Source organism: Scleropages formosus, chromosome 13 (genome assembly GCF_900964775.1).
Source record: "Scleropages formosus chromosome 13, fSclFor1.1, whole genome shotgun sequence".
Lineage (NCBI taxonomy): Eukaryota > Metazoa > Chordata > Actinopteri > Osteoglossiformes > Osteoglossidae > Scleropages > Scleropages formosus.
Window position 1 is genome coordinate 16,619,042 of NC_041818.1, and position 13,697 is coordinate 16,632,738.

Here is a 13,697-nt window from a genome sequence, read left to right on the forward strand (position 1 = left end):
CACGGTTGCCTGAAGTAGTTAAATCGATTTTTCGTGTTTTTATCTCCTCTCCAGATTCTGAAACGAAGTTGATATAAAGTGCTATGGCATGTAACACGCTTCGCATACGAAATGTTGTTTAAAAAAAGCTTATTTGTGTGCTTCAAGAACAGTAAAGACCATCAGAGCGGCCCAACAAGCGTGTAACTTTGATGACGATATGTGACCTTATGAAGCGGATTCACGGCTGCAACATTCGCTCTTTTTTCTTACGAGAGCAAATCGACGACACATGGTTGATCAATTTGCATTGTAAAAAACGAGTGCGAGGCCTGTTTCCTGCAGAGGATTTATTCTGCAGTACCGCTTTCCTGAGCTTTCCTCAACTCTCTTTGAACCGGTAGAACTTACACGACCGTGACCGTTCGCTTAAACCGCAACCGCTGTGAAACTTAGCGAAATGATGATCTAGCATTTGAACCACACGCACGTCTTTCAAAGCCTCCGTTCATATTCCCGCAGCGGACTGAGCAACTCGATGACAAACTGTACGCATCCATTTAACAAAATGTGCTTTCTTCGTTCATATTTCGAACGCATCTTACTGCAGAGTGCTAACGTGAGCCATTTGCTGATATTCTGGAACTTGGAGGCTGAAGTCGTCGGCACAAATCTGCGTCCAGCAGCTCCGAATTGCGTGCTATTCTTCCGAGAAACCCGGCGAAACGCTGCAAAATTTACCATAGCAACAGATGAAATCGCGAGAGGATGTTGGCCGAAGTTGTCCCCAATCGTGAATTGTCACATTCCCCGGGGGGACCTCTCTGATTTCGCCTCAACCCTAACCTAGACGATGAACGAACAGACACCTCGGTACCTACTTCCCTACCCTATCCTCGCATTCCGTGTCCCCCGCCGACAGAACGGCCCCTAAATAATGGATGGTGTGCAGTTTATATTAAGACACGGTGTCAGGATGCATTCCTCAAACGAAAGACTAAAGGAATATCTAGTCATACTTCAGCGCCGCTGACATATTGCACATTACTTCCAGGTCCGTGAGTCAACAACTGTGCCTGCGCATCCCCCTTCTAAACTCTCACGCTCGCCTGATATACGGCGACTCCTGAAATAATCATTACGTTACTCTCGCTCCGCTTAATTTGCACCGACTCTTTCCGGGGGAGGAAAATATTCGAGAAGAAACGAATTTCAATGCGTCTCGAGCTGTTACCCGGTATTTCGTCTATGGGGAAACAAAATTAGAGCGTGACTGTAAGCATGCTTAGAAAACAAAAATGAGATACGAAAAGATCTTGAAATTTTAATGAGAGCTAAAAATGTTGTTTTAAAGGCATTCTGAGCGTTAAATTCCGTTGCCGTTGACGTCTTGTGTCCTGTTTTGCTTTGAGGCATCGCCTGCCTCATGCGGTGATGCATTTGTCATGCGCTATTCCGGATGGGAGCCGAACGGGGTGGGGGGGCCGTGAGGCACGGCCGCAAGAGAACCGTGCTGCTATTGCATCGCCGGATGAGGAGGAGCGCGCGGACGACAGCCGAGGCCTAACCAGAGGCGGCACGTAAAGCGAACGCCCGGAGGCGGAGGGAATCGAAACGGCTCTGAGTCACACGGCTCCGGGGAGGCGTGTTTCGCGTTTCGTGCGTGAGACGCCGTGCGGATGGATCTTTACAGGCTAAGGGCCCGTTGCACAAGCACACTTTGTCACACATGGCACAGCGCGGCGCGGACAAAATGCCGCAAGGCCGCCAGGGTTCGGCGGACCCGGGTTCGGAAACGCCGTCTGGAAAACGCGTTCGCTCGGCCGACGACGAGACGCGGTGAAAGGTCGCGCTTCCGTCGTGCCGTGGAAATCGGCTGGCAACGAGTGCGAAAGCCATTAATTAAAGGCGTCGGGGAGCACGCTCATCAAAAACTATGCAGAGACAAAACCATTAAATGAAACCAGACGAGTTTTGTGTCTGGGTGGAGGATTTCATGTTGCTCAACAGGTAGAACTGCTATAGCTGTTCATCTTTTCCATAGTTGTTTGCTGATCCCTTTGTCCCAATATCAAGCACTGAAACACACACACGCAGTCTGAAAGCGCTCGTCCCGCGTGGGGTCGCGACGAGCCGGAGCCTAGCCCGGCAACGGAGGGCGCAAGGCCGGAGGGAGAGGGGACGCACCCGGGACGGGACGCCAGTCCATCGCAAGGCACCCCGAGCGGGACCCGAACCCCAGAACCCAGCGAAACCCGCTGCGCCACTGCAGCATTTCCTAAATTCCCCCGAAATACAGTAGCTGCTGTTCTCAAATATACCTTGTCACCATTTTGAAAAATATAAACTGTCAAAAGGATGGAGTAATTAAATAATCAGCGGAGAGGCCGGGCAAAAAAATGTGCAGACACGCAGCATGCCAGGACATGAGTTTGACACCCTGCGCTAGTGGGTGGATAAAACAAACATATCAGCGTACGCACTGGGGAAACTCTTATCTGGGCCAGCCCACACAAGCAGAGCTCCGCATCCGCAACGCACGAATAGCCGAGTAACCGGCGCGATGCATATTCTGTAATGCCTCGAGCTGGAATGAGCCCCCAAACACACGCGTGCTGATTTTATGTAACCGAAGAATGGAACATTTGGGCTACGATATGTAAGGGCGACAAGGGCGGAACGAGGGCTCCGATGAGACGTGAGAACCGAACGTCGCAAAAAAACACATCATATCTGCATTCGTCCGTTTAGCTGATGCTTTTCTCCGAAGAGATACCCATTTATACTGTTGTGTGAGTTCAGAGTAAGTACCTCGCTCGAAGGTACTATGGCTGAAGTTGGGACACGCACACACACACAAAGCCTCATATGCCTACATATCCACTCTTAGGATGATGGACTTGGTCTGTCTCTGGAGGACAAATTTTTACTTATTGATTGGGAACAACAGCTGTCTAGCCAAGAATATCAGTGACCCTAAAAAGAGGGGCGCTGCCGGCCGGATACATCGAAGAGTTTGTGAATCTGTCTTTGAGCGCACTTGGTTCGTACCGTCTTGCCGAAGTCCCACGGGCGCTTGTCATTACGGGATCATTAAGCGCTCAATAGCGGCTACTTTCCGGCATTCGATAAGACAATAAACACCACATGCAAATATTGTGCTGGCTGCACACGCTGTCCGGCTCGGTTTGTGCGGCCAGCGTACAATTAAGTGCCCCATCAGGACACATTTAAACCAATATAAACTCGACTGAGCGGTAAGAGGCCACTGCTCGGACTATGAATATGTATCCCGGGCACGGATGAATACAGCGGGACATTATGATCTGGAGTGGATGACGGAGAGTGGCCGGAAATTTTAATATCAACAGGAAGGCTGCGGCGCGGCAGCGTATGGACGGGACACGGGCCTCGAACCCACGTTAAATGTACATCTACATGTAGGAGACCCGGGCCCACTGGAGCACCTCTAAATGAATTCTCAAGAGGGTGGGGGGGTAACGTGGCATTTAATTATTTTAATTTTAAGGACAACTTAGAAAAATAGGTGAAAAAAAAATTGGAGGTAACAGATCACACGAGCAGAACATGTTTTGCACTTTATGTGTTGTTATGAGGATTGTTGGAGCGCAAACTGTCCACCCTGCAATGGAATGCGCAGTATGGTGAAAGGGAATGGAAAAGCGTACTGAAAGTCATTCCGCACAACTGACAAGACAATATTTTATAATCACTTTCAAGGGGGGTGCGGTGGCGCAGCGGGTTTGGCCGGGTCTGGTCGGGTCTGGCCGGGTCTGGCAGGGTCCTGCTCTCTGGGGGGTCTGGGATTCGAGTCCCGCTTGAGGTGCCTTGTCACGGACTGGCATCCCGTCCGGGGCGCGTCCCCTCCCTGCCCTGTGTTGCTGGGTTCGGCTCTGGCTCGCCGCGACCCCGCTTGGGACAAGCGCCTTTGGCCAGTGTGTGTGTCACCTTCAAGTATCGAAACAGTGCAATAGTGAAATTGAAATTCTATAATGTAACTACATTAATGACGGAAAATATTAATTTAAAAAAGTAGCAGTGCATTTGAGAATTTCTAGCGACACATATGATACTTGGGGATTTTGAAACTGCCTTCACAGTTCCTGCATCGTGGGATCGTGCTGTCCTGCCTGCCTAAGCAAAGGGAGAAATCATGTTTGAAGTAGGTGCTTCAGCGTTTAAGAAAAAATCTGTCTAATCTATAATAATTGGTGCCTCCCGGTGTTCCAGTAAAATGCTGAGATTATGTAATGCTTGTAACCCCAGGTGCAGCTCAGAGGTCTGTGAAAGAGACGGTGCTCATACCTAGCGCTACACTGCTCCCTGCAGTTCGCATTTTTGTCAAGCAAATCATCATTCTACAGGTTGGGAAGATGGGTTTCTGATTTCAGATAAAAAAATTAATCTCACGATGAAGAGAGCAGAATGTGTGTGAACATCAGATTATTATGGATTATAGATTATTACAAGTTACGTGTGTCTCAGATTAATAAAACTATAGAAAAAAATACACTAATGAAGTATTGTAGTAATTAAAAGTCCTTCCATCCATCCAATTTCAATGACCACTTGTCCTGAGCAGGGTAGCGGTGGACAGGAGCCTATCCTGGAAGTGCTACGCACAAGGCTAAGCGGGAGTGCACCCTGGACACAACACCAGTCCATCACTGGATAGCCACACACTCACCCATTCACACATTACGGGCAATTTAGAGTCGCCAATCTATCTAAACTGCATCTTTGGACTGTGGGAGGAAACCTGAGTACCCTGAGGAACCCATGCAGGCACAGGGAGAACATTCAAACTCCACAGAGACTGAGCAGGGATCGAACCCATGTTCTTTCGCACCACCCAGATGCTGTGAGGTGTGGGGTTGGAGGTCTCACTTTGCAATCCAGAGGTGACCAAACTGAACCCAACCCCTGCTGCAGAACCACTGCGCACGGGACCGACCCCGAATCAACACCGTAACAATACCATGCTGTATAAAAGGGTGAATCAGTGTAAAGCTGATTACCTAACAGTGTCAACAGCCCTGGACAAAGGAATCAGCTCAGAGAAGACTAATAATAATGTCGTTTTGCAACAATGTCCCGAAATAGTTTTGGTGTAGCAGCGAATGTGTTAAGAGTTGACAGCTATGAGGGATTTTTTTTCATTCACACCAGATTATGTAATGCGATATATCTTTCAGCTCCATACTTCACTCCACCAGCAATTATGTGCCATCTTACCTTTAAGTGACTGCAGATGGTAGCTTTTCCGAACAAATGAGCCTTATTTCAACCAGGTAACTTCTGCGACCATAAAATGAAAGGATCAGTGCTATGAAAGCCTCCCAACCCCTGAGCAATTTTAACCATGAATTTATCCAAGTATAAACACGATATTACTCACTCAAATTTTTTCGAGAAGTCTATAGAAAACAAACGCTCGTGCAACACTTACACAGATAACATTAAGTAACTGTGAGTAGTAGTTCACACATTTGTTGTATGATGTAGGATGTATTTTTGCCTGTTTGTTTTAATGTTGTTAATCTGTGTGATTGGCTCCTAAAATTGGATCCGATCTTGATCTAGGTCATAATAATAAATAAAGGCAGTCATTTAATAAGCTTACAATATTTTACATATTCATATCTTTCTTCAACAAATGCTTTATATAAAAAATTGAAAACTGATGAAAAAACTATGTGAATCCATACAAACTAGTAGTACCACCATAGAACATGCAAACTCTACACAGACTGAACAGGAATCGAACCCATGGCCTCTGGCACCACTAAGACACTGTGAGACAACAGAGCTATTCGTTGTGCCACTGTGTTCCCTGGTAGCTGTTGATCAGACCTGCACAGCAGGTAGGAGGTATTTTGGCCCATTCCTCAATACAAAACTTTCAGTTCATGTATGTATATTTTTGGAATGTTTTGCTTCAACAGTCCTTAATAATGCTAAATTGAGTTTGTCTTCTGTTTTTCTGCAATTCTTAAAATGAGGACTTTCTTCTGCTTGAGCCACTCTATTGCTTTAGTTCTGTGTTTTGGATCATTGTTATGTTGCATGACCTCTTTTGAGCTTTAGATCACAGACAGATGCTCTGACATTCTGCTGTAGAAATATCCTGATACAGCTCGGAATTCATTCATTTCTCAATGATTGCAAGCTGTCCCCGAAGCGGCAAATTAGCCCCACAGCATTATACTCCCTCCACCATGTTTCATAGCTGGGATGAGGTTTTACAATGGGGCGGGTAAATTCCAAAGCTAAACCTTGACTGAAACACCCGACCCCAGATGCCATCTTTTCAAGATGAGATTATCCTTTTCCATCAACCACCTTTACTGTTTAAACAATGTTCAATAAAGATATAGAAATGTACATGTAGAAATGTAGAATGTTGTGTGTTCTGTTTGCTAAAGTGGACTGTTCAATCAATTATTACTACTTTGAGGATCAAATCACATTTTATAAGCCATTCAAGTAGAAATCCAGATAATTCCAGAGGGTTCATAAACTTTGATCCAGGTACTCAGGGAAAATTAATAATGGTAGCTTTCATATAATTTAGCTGGTGTACCATCCAGTGTAGCAGGACTAAAACTTGAGTCCTTCGGAAGATGACTGTTACAGCTATGCTGCCTGCTGCCACTTACTAAGAATAATACTTACTAGCATTAAAAAAAAATTGTAATTTTGTCATTGGTCTTTGTTCAATTTTGGACATAAAGAGCAACTGTATTAGCATACATGTTTATGGTTGTACATTAAAAGTGCATTAAATATAGCATGTTTCAACATGCTGGAGACTGAGTCAGTCACCAAGACAGGTGCATAAAAATGCATACAACAAACACCCACACGGAAAAAGGGCTTGCATGGCTAATAAGCACAGCTACTGCTGCAAGTCCAGCACACTGCTAAACCAAAGCAACAGGGGAACGGTACTGAAATGGACAATGCCATATTCATATTATTTGGAAATTTTGGAACTTAGTGTTAAATGATCACCTCGGCAAAATATTCTAACCTTTTGCCCTTGCACTGCATTTAATTTTATTTGTATGTATTTGCATTTCTTGGTACAGACTCTGCTCCTGTGACCCAGTTCTGGTGGTAATCTAAAATAAAAACAACCCTTTATCATAAATACCATATGTTTGAACTTAACCACATTAGGAATAGGATTACTGCTAATATAAGTATCTACAGCTAACAGTTTAATTGGAAATGAAAGCACAAATTTGTATTTACAAAGGATGCAGTTTGCAAGACAGATTTCAGGAACGGGGTCTCAAACTGATGTGTATACTGTTGTCGCTTCAACTGCTGTGCTTATAATCAACACTAGCAGAACCATTTCTCAGTGTCTCATTAAAATTCATAACCTACACCAAGAAATACATCAGTACACTGCAGAAACATTACTTAGAAATATGTGTACATAATGCATGACTAAAAGACTAAAGATTGAATTGTTCAATTAAGTAATTGGTTTCTTTAAGAAACAACATACACAATGGGCCTCTTTGAAATGAGTTTCAGACAAAGAAATTGCACATGTGCCACTGGAAGACCAGAATGTCAGTTTGACATTACCTTAAACGACTACCAAAACAAGATAATGTATTATTAATATCCATAAAAGGGAGGCAAAACAAAAATGATATGCCACCCTTTTATTTTCAAGTTCCATACCAATATAGAACATTTAGGACTTCAGACATACAAAGTTAATTGTACAGCATATAAATCTGTATACAATGCTATAAGTTCAAATAAACAATGAACATTTTACTTTACTGTATTACTTAAGCAAATGAAAACATTGAGACTTTGGGCAACTGCTTCCTCCTAACAAACACTAATATCATAGTGGCAAAATTTTCACATCATTGACACTTTAGATCCTGCTCATGTAAAGTGCACCAACTTAAGCAAAAACTGCATTGAGGGGGGACTGGACAATGGAAAAACACAAAATGATTACCATTAACTGCAGTGTGCTTTGAAATAATTTGATTAAATTAGAATGTACAATAAAGCACAACCTAGTGCCCGAGCTGACAGAAAACATACTAAATTATTTATACTTTTGAGATAGGAACAATGCAAGTGGAATGGGAAAGAAAGGCTTTGAACACTGAGGTGTTAGAGTCAGGTCACCCATTTGATCAGTCTGAATCACAGTGCCAATGACATTAACCATTGTTCTGCCCCAGTATTAAAATAGATTCTTTGCAGTGGACTGGAGTGAATTTTATTTAAACAAACATGTACAGGATAGGATGAAGTCCAGGAACACCGAAGACGATATTACTGTGCTCTTCATCGATGCGGCACACAGAGGACAGCGAACAGCAAATTATAAACTAGTTTAAATTGATGGCCTGCAGCACATGGGTTTATAGTGGTATGCAGCTATGCAGAGCAGCATACATCGCCCCCTGTTGTCTCACATATGTTACTACAAATAACACCCAGTCAAGTGTCAGCCTGATGTGATCTCACTCGGCACAAAGGCAACCCCAGTGCTTTGGTCAGTCGGTTCTGCACATCCTTAGCACACCGAATGTGACACATTCCAACAAAATGTATGAAAAATTGCACTCCATTTAATATAGAATTAACAAAAAAAAAGTCACCCATGCTGAGATCTTGACAACGCTGATGCAACCAGCTACATGAAAAAAGTAGACATGATAATGAACATAAATATTTGAAGTTTAGCACTGATGATAAAAATTCTAACTTTAATTTCTATTTTTTGCACAAATAATGGTACCTGTGAAAACCATTTCTAAAGGCCACATTAAGTAATAAACCTCAGAAAAGAAACAAAATCGCGCAATTATTGTACTCTCACAAAAGCACAATACATCTGTTTTCAACATAAGAGTATCTGCCATGCCCAGAGGTCCTGGGGAAAGCCTGGTGTGTTTGCTTCGGCAGACTCGCGTTCATCCCTTCGTGTAGGCAGGGGTGGAATGTGCCAAACGATCTTTGCTTTCTGACACTTTAGGATGGGTGGACGTCGGTTACTAGTCCTATTTTGAGTCGTTGGTTGTGTCCTGGCCAACTGTGCAGTTCAGAAGACGGATATCAATGCGAACACACCATACAGTAGGGCGCACGGGTACGCCACCAGGAGCTGCTGGCCGTCCATGGCAAGAGCTGAGATGAAGATCTTTGACGCAGAAAAACTGCACCAGCCAATAATCACAGCAGTGATAACTATTCCCATCATGCCTCTGAAACACAGGAAGTACACAGTTGGGAAAAAGAAGGGGGAAAAAAAAAAGGCGGTACTTTGTAGTACTACATTTTTGAATATTTTAAAATCAATAATTAAGAATGTGATGCTTAGCTGATGCTTTTACCCAAATCAGCTTTGATTCATTTATATCACGGGGGATTTCTCCTGGAGAAATTCAGGGCAAAATTTTCTCCAAAACAACTTAATAGATGTAATAGTGCTATGAATACACAAAGAGCTTCAAATACAGACACACAAAGTGCAGTGTGTATGTTGTACTGTTCTATTGGTAGATTTTACCAGTGTAATAGCTCAAATTACTTATGCTCACATCTATATTAGCACTATCAGGTAATCTGAAATAATATGTGCTGAAGAAGGTGGATTCTGAGACCATTCTTGCAGACTGTTTTGCAATTCCGTAAACTATTTGCAAAATTAAGCTAATTAAAACCAACAGACAAAACCACCAGAGCATACAGAATAATTACAAGCAGATTGTACTTACTGCAGGGAAAAGACTACAGCCACACCAGACAGGAGGATCATGGGAAGGAGGCAATAGCCCAGAACACTGGCGACACAACCGAAGGACACTCCTGTCATGCTCATCAGGTTCAACAGACAGTACATGCCCAGGCAGCCGATGGCACTGATGCCATATACATATCCGAACTGGATCTTCCCAGCCTGACACATGGAAAATAACAAAATTAACAGAATGGGAGGGTTTGCACCACATCAATTAGAGCAACAAATGCTAGGGTAGATCAGAGGGCCAGCTGTCACTTTTACTGCACAAATATCCATAATTAGTCCGCTTCCAGGGACCGGATACTTAAGGTGGGACCAGAGAAACTCTGTGAAAGCTAACCTCAAATCCAGATGCCTGCGATCACAGAAAAAGCTCAAATTTCTAAAGAAATTAGACTTCACAATTATTTAACCAATTTCCTTGCAAGACAGTGTCTATTAAGCAACCAGCAATCGAATAGAATTCGGCCCCGTAACTTTGTCATTCCAGCGTTTCATGGCTGCTCCATAATGTGAGTCCCTGTGTGTTAAACCACATCTCATACCAGTAGAAGCGTGGCTCCAAAGGCAAGACAGAACACCATGGGACCCGCCATATCTGTCTCATTCATGATGCTGCCATCTGCTGCCTTCAAGGGGTGCAGCACTGTCAGTGTCTTCTGCCAGATGTGGTCAAAATTAATCCCCAACTCTGCAAACAGGGGAAAGCTGTACTAATCACAAATACAATTAATATATATGAATGTATAGACATTCATCAAGCAATGAAGGTGATTAAACAAATCACTGCAGAAATGAAGGATGCAGAAGTGAATGATGAAAGTACCTGAGATATACTTTTATGTTTATTCAGAAAAATCTTCTCCAAAGGGATGTATAATTCAGTGTATACAATTGCATTTAACAAAAAAAGAACTTTTCATAAGGACATGATTGTTAAAGCACAGCTCATTTAACATCTTTTTCAGTGTCTCATTTTGGACCTCTCGTTCGTGGAACTACCAAGCGGGCACAGATGGAGAGCACAGTTGTTGGGATATAGGGAATGATCAGGCCTTGTAGGTATAACGGTGCTGATGCTTCAACCATCTTGTTAACCATATCCAAAATGGGCTGTTACATCACACTTTACTGTGCCTCCCTCCTTATTATATCAATTATAGCCCTACCTTCAAGAAGTGGAGGCTCATCCTCAAAGCTGCTGCCATACATAGACTGTGTGGAAGATGGTGTGAAGGCTGGTGTGGGTTGGTAGATCTGTCCCATGTAGGGCTGCTGGTGCTGCATCATGCCTGGGGCTGGGGTACTGTACCCTGCCTGCTGGCCATACCCATAGCTCCCATATGGCCTGCAGAGAGAAATAGAACCCTTACACACAGCTGCCCACAGAAGAAATACCATCATTTCCTTAGAATTTACCAGAGGCTTAAGACTAACTGCATCTCACACTTTGCCATCAATAAGGAGTAACTGCAGACTTTGGACTTAGCGCACCTCAAACCTTCCCCCACCTACAAGGGTTACGGCAGTCTCAACACTTACCGCATCCAACCATGCTTGCCTAATAATGCAAACTATTTTAAGAATAAAACAAAAAGAAAAAACAGACCAGCTTCAACCTTATGTCTCTTCTTACTACCGGGAGTTTACAGGAAGACACCTTAGTGAGTGAATAAGATCCAGAGTTAACAGCACACACAATGCTGATACCAAAAACTAAAACACAGAAAATTGTTCCAGGTAAAATAGTGTGGGATACTTTTGTGACTGTGAGTTTTGTTCTCAAGCTTAGATTTGCAGAGATTCACAGGAAAAAAAAATATTTGAAAACCACCAACACACAATGTCAAAAGGAAATCTATTTTTGTGATTCGCAAAGAGACAGAAGATGCTTCATGAGAAACATTACTAAAAGTCAAAGAGCATACTTATTGTAAGAGTCCTCTGTGTTGCTGTAGCCATATGAAGCCTGTCCTTGGTCATCTACACTGTAACTTGACTCGTAGAAATCTGCGTTGAAGTTGTCAAAACCTGACATTTCAATCTCCCTGAAAAATGGAACAGATTAAAATAAAACACTCCAAGAATACAATATCAAGCCTCAAATCTCTTAATTTTATCAAAAATAGATAAAATGCAGAGAGGAAAACAAAAAAAAATAAAATAACTCAAGTGTGTGCCTTAGCTGCAAAGTCTTGCAGTTTTCTTTAAAACACAGATGGAGACAAATTCATCATGACTCAAAAAAAAAAAAAGACAATCCTAAGTAATAAATAAATATAATATAATTCCATGATCAACACATCCAGATCAGATGCAGACGTCTCTAGTCTAGACTAAAATCCTAGGTTCTCCGAGTGCCGAAACTTCAACTTGCGCACAAAATGACAAAACACACGGGGCTAAAATAAAGACTCATGAAAATTAAACTACTGCGCTTTACTTCTCCAGTAACACCAGCTGCACAAACTCTGAGCCTGTTACACAGGGAAGCGATAGCCACAGCAGCTGCCAGCTTTACAAACCAAATAACACAACTCAAAATACTCTCACAACATCCGTAATAAAGACACCTAAAACGAAACGATAACCCCTCAACACCCGTGTACAACATAGACGTAAAATCTTTGCTTTTTACCTGTATAAAGCCCTCTTTACACTATTTTCTCTTAAGCTCTGCTGCTACGTGTCAAGAGGAACAGAAAACCAACACTTCCGGGTCATGGGAAAAGACGTCATACACCTACTCCAGTTCCAACCCCCTCGAGCATAATCTACTCTGGCACTTAATTCACGAACAGGGAAACTACTTCCGGGTAATTTTGTTTGGCCATCGCCCTTCTGTTATTGGCCGCAGTAAAGTTTTATCATATAATTAACCTTTATTATTAGCTAAATATTACGTACATACGTGTAAATTTAGTAATTCAAAGCCTTCCCTCCCCTTGTTTATAAAAGAAATTAAACATCTCAAGAACACTATTCTAATTTCTAAAAACCCCAAAGCTACGAAAACTGTGCTTATATTGACATCTTCCCAATTTGTGATAAAAAAGTTTTTATTTATTTTTTATGTATATTTCCATTTTTATTTTTCTTTTTTTTAATTTACTTGTTTATCTTTTATTTCCTTTTTGTTATATTAACCCAGGTATTGTTCGTTGTAATATCTAAATAATGTTCTTTGTTGTCGTGATTATCCTAACTTTTGTAAATTTTGTTTTTTCTTAAAGTAAACAAGTAATGTCTAAGTTACGAACTGAAAATAACTTCCGGGTAACGCCACGGATATTTCTCGTGTTTCATACCGTCACCCCGCCCGTCGGGTATTCGTCCCTTAAGAACGGATTTCAAAAAGAGGAAAAAGGACTTCCGGGTCATGTGCCGTGTCGACGCGCGCTTCTTTCGGTCCTCGCTGACTTACTGTCTTAGAGCAGAATCACGATAATGTCGCAGCCCCTTCCCAATACTTTAACATCGCTGAACAAATATCTCCAAATCAGCCCACATCAGCGAACGGTTCTTTCCAGAAGCCGAAATGGCTTTGATACTGTGGTACTACACAAGATCCCGTAGCTAGGATCACCAGCCAGTGTTAATCTTTGTTTCACAGAATGCAATAACACCCAAAACACTCTGCAAAGCTTACATTTTCCTCCAGAGGTTCGCTGATGTATAATAAAAGTGATCACATTAAAATATACACCCACTACCTGTGAATAAATATGCATGAGTAGGTACTGTGTGTTTACCTTTGGCGCTGCCCTAGACACAGGCCCACTGTCAATGAGCCAAACTGTTTAAATTTAAAAGACTGTATGGTAAAAACTTTTGAAAAATGTTATACTATGTAAGCCCCTTCAACGTACTATGAAAACAGTACCGTGAAGCCAATTTCCTCAAC

General features: G+C 42.5%; 1 protein-coding gene across 1 annotated transcript; it reads right to left on the minus strand.

Annotated features, from left to right (window-relative positions):
- Positions 1 to 7,513: 7,513 nt before the first annotated feature.
- On the minus strand, positions 7,514 to 12,512 carry yipf5 (Yip1 domain family, member 5). The gene is made up of 6 exons (XM_018756312.1): positions 12,432 to 12,512; positions 11,722 to 11,841; positions 10,963 to 11,141; positions 10,339 to 10,484; positions 9,768 to 9,949; positions 7,514 to 9,254 (listed from the first exon to the last, which is right to left on the minus strand). The coding sequence occupies exons 2-6, from the start codon at positions 11,829 to 11,831 to the stop codon at positions 9,092 to 9,094; spliced, it is 780 nt and encodes a 259-aa protein (XP_018611828.1). The 5' UTR covers positions 11,832 to 11,841; positions 12,432 to 12,512; the 3' UTR covers positions 7,514 to 9,091.
- Between the last annotated feature and the right edge of the window lie 1,185 nt (positions 12,513 to 13,697).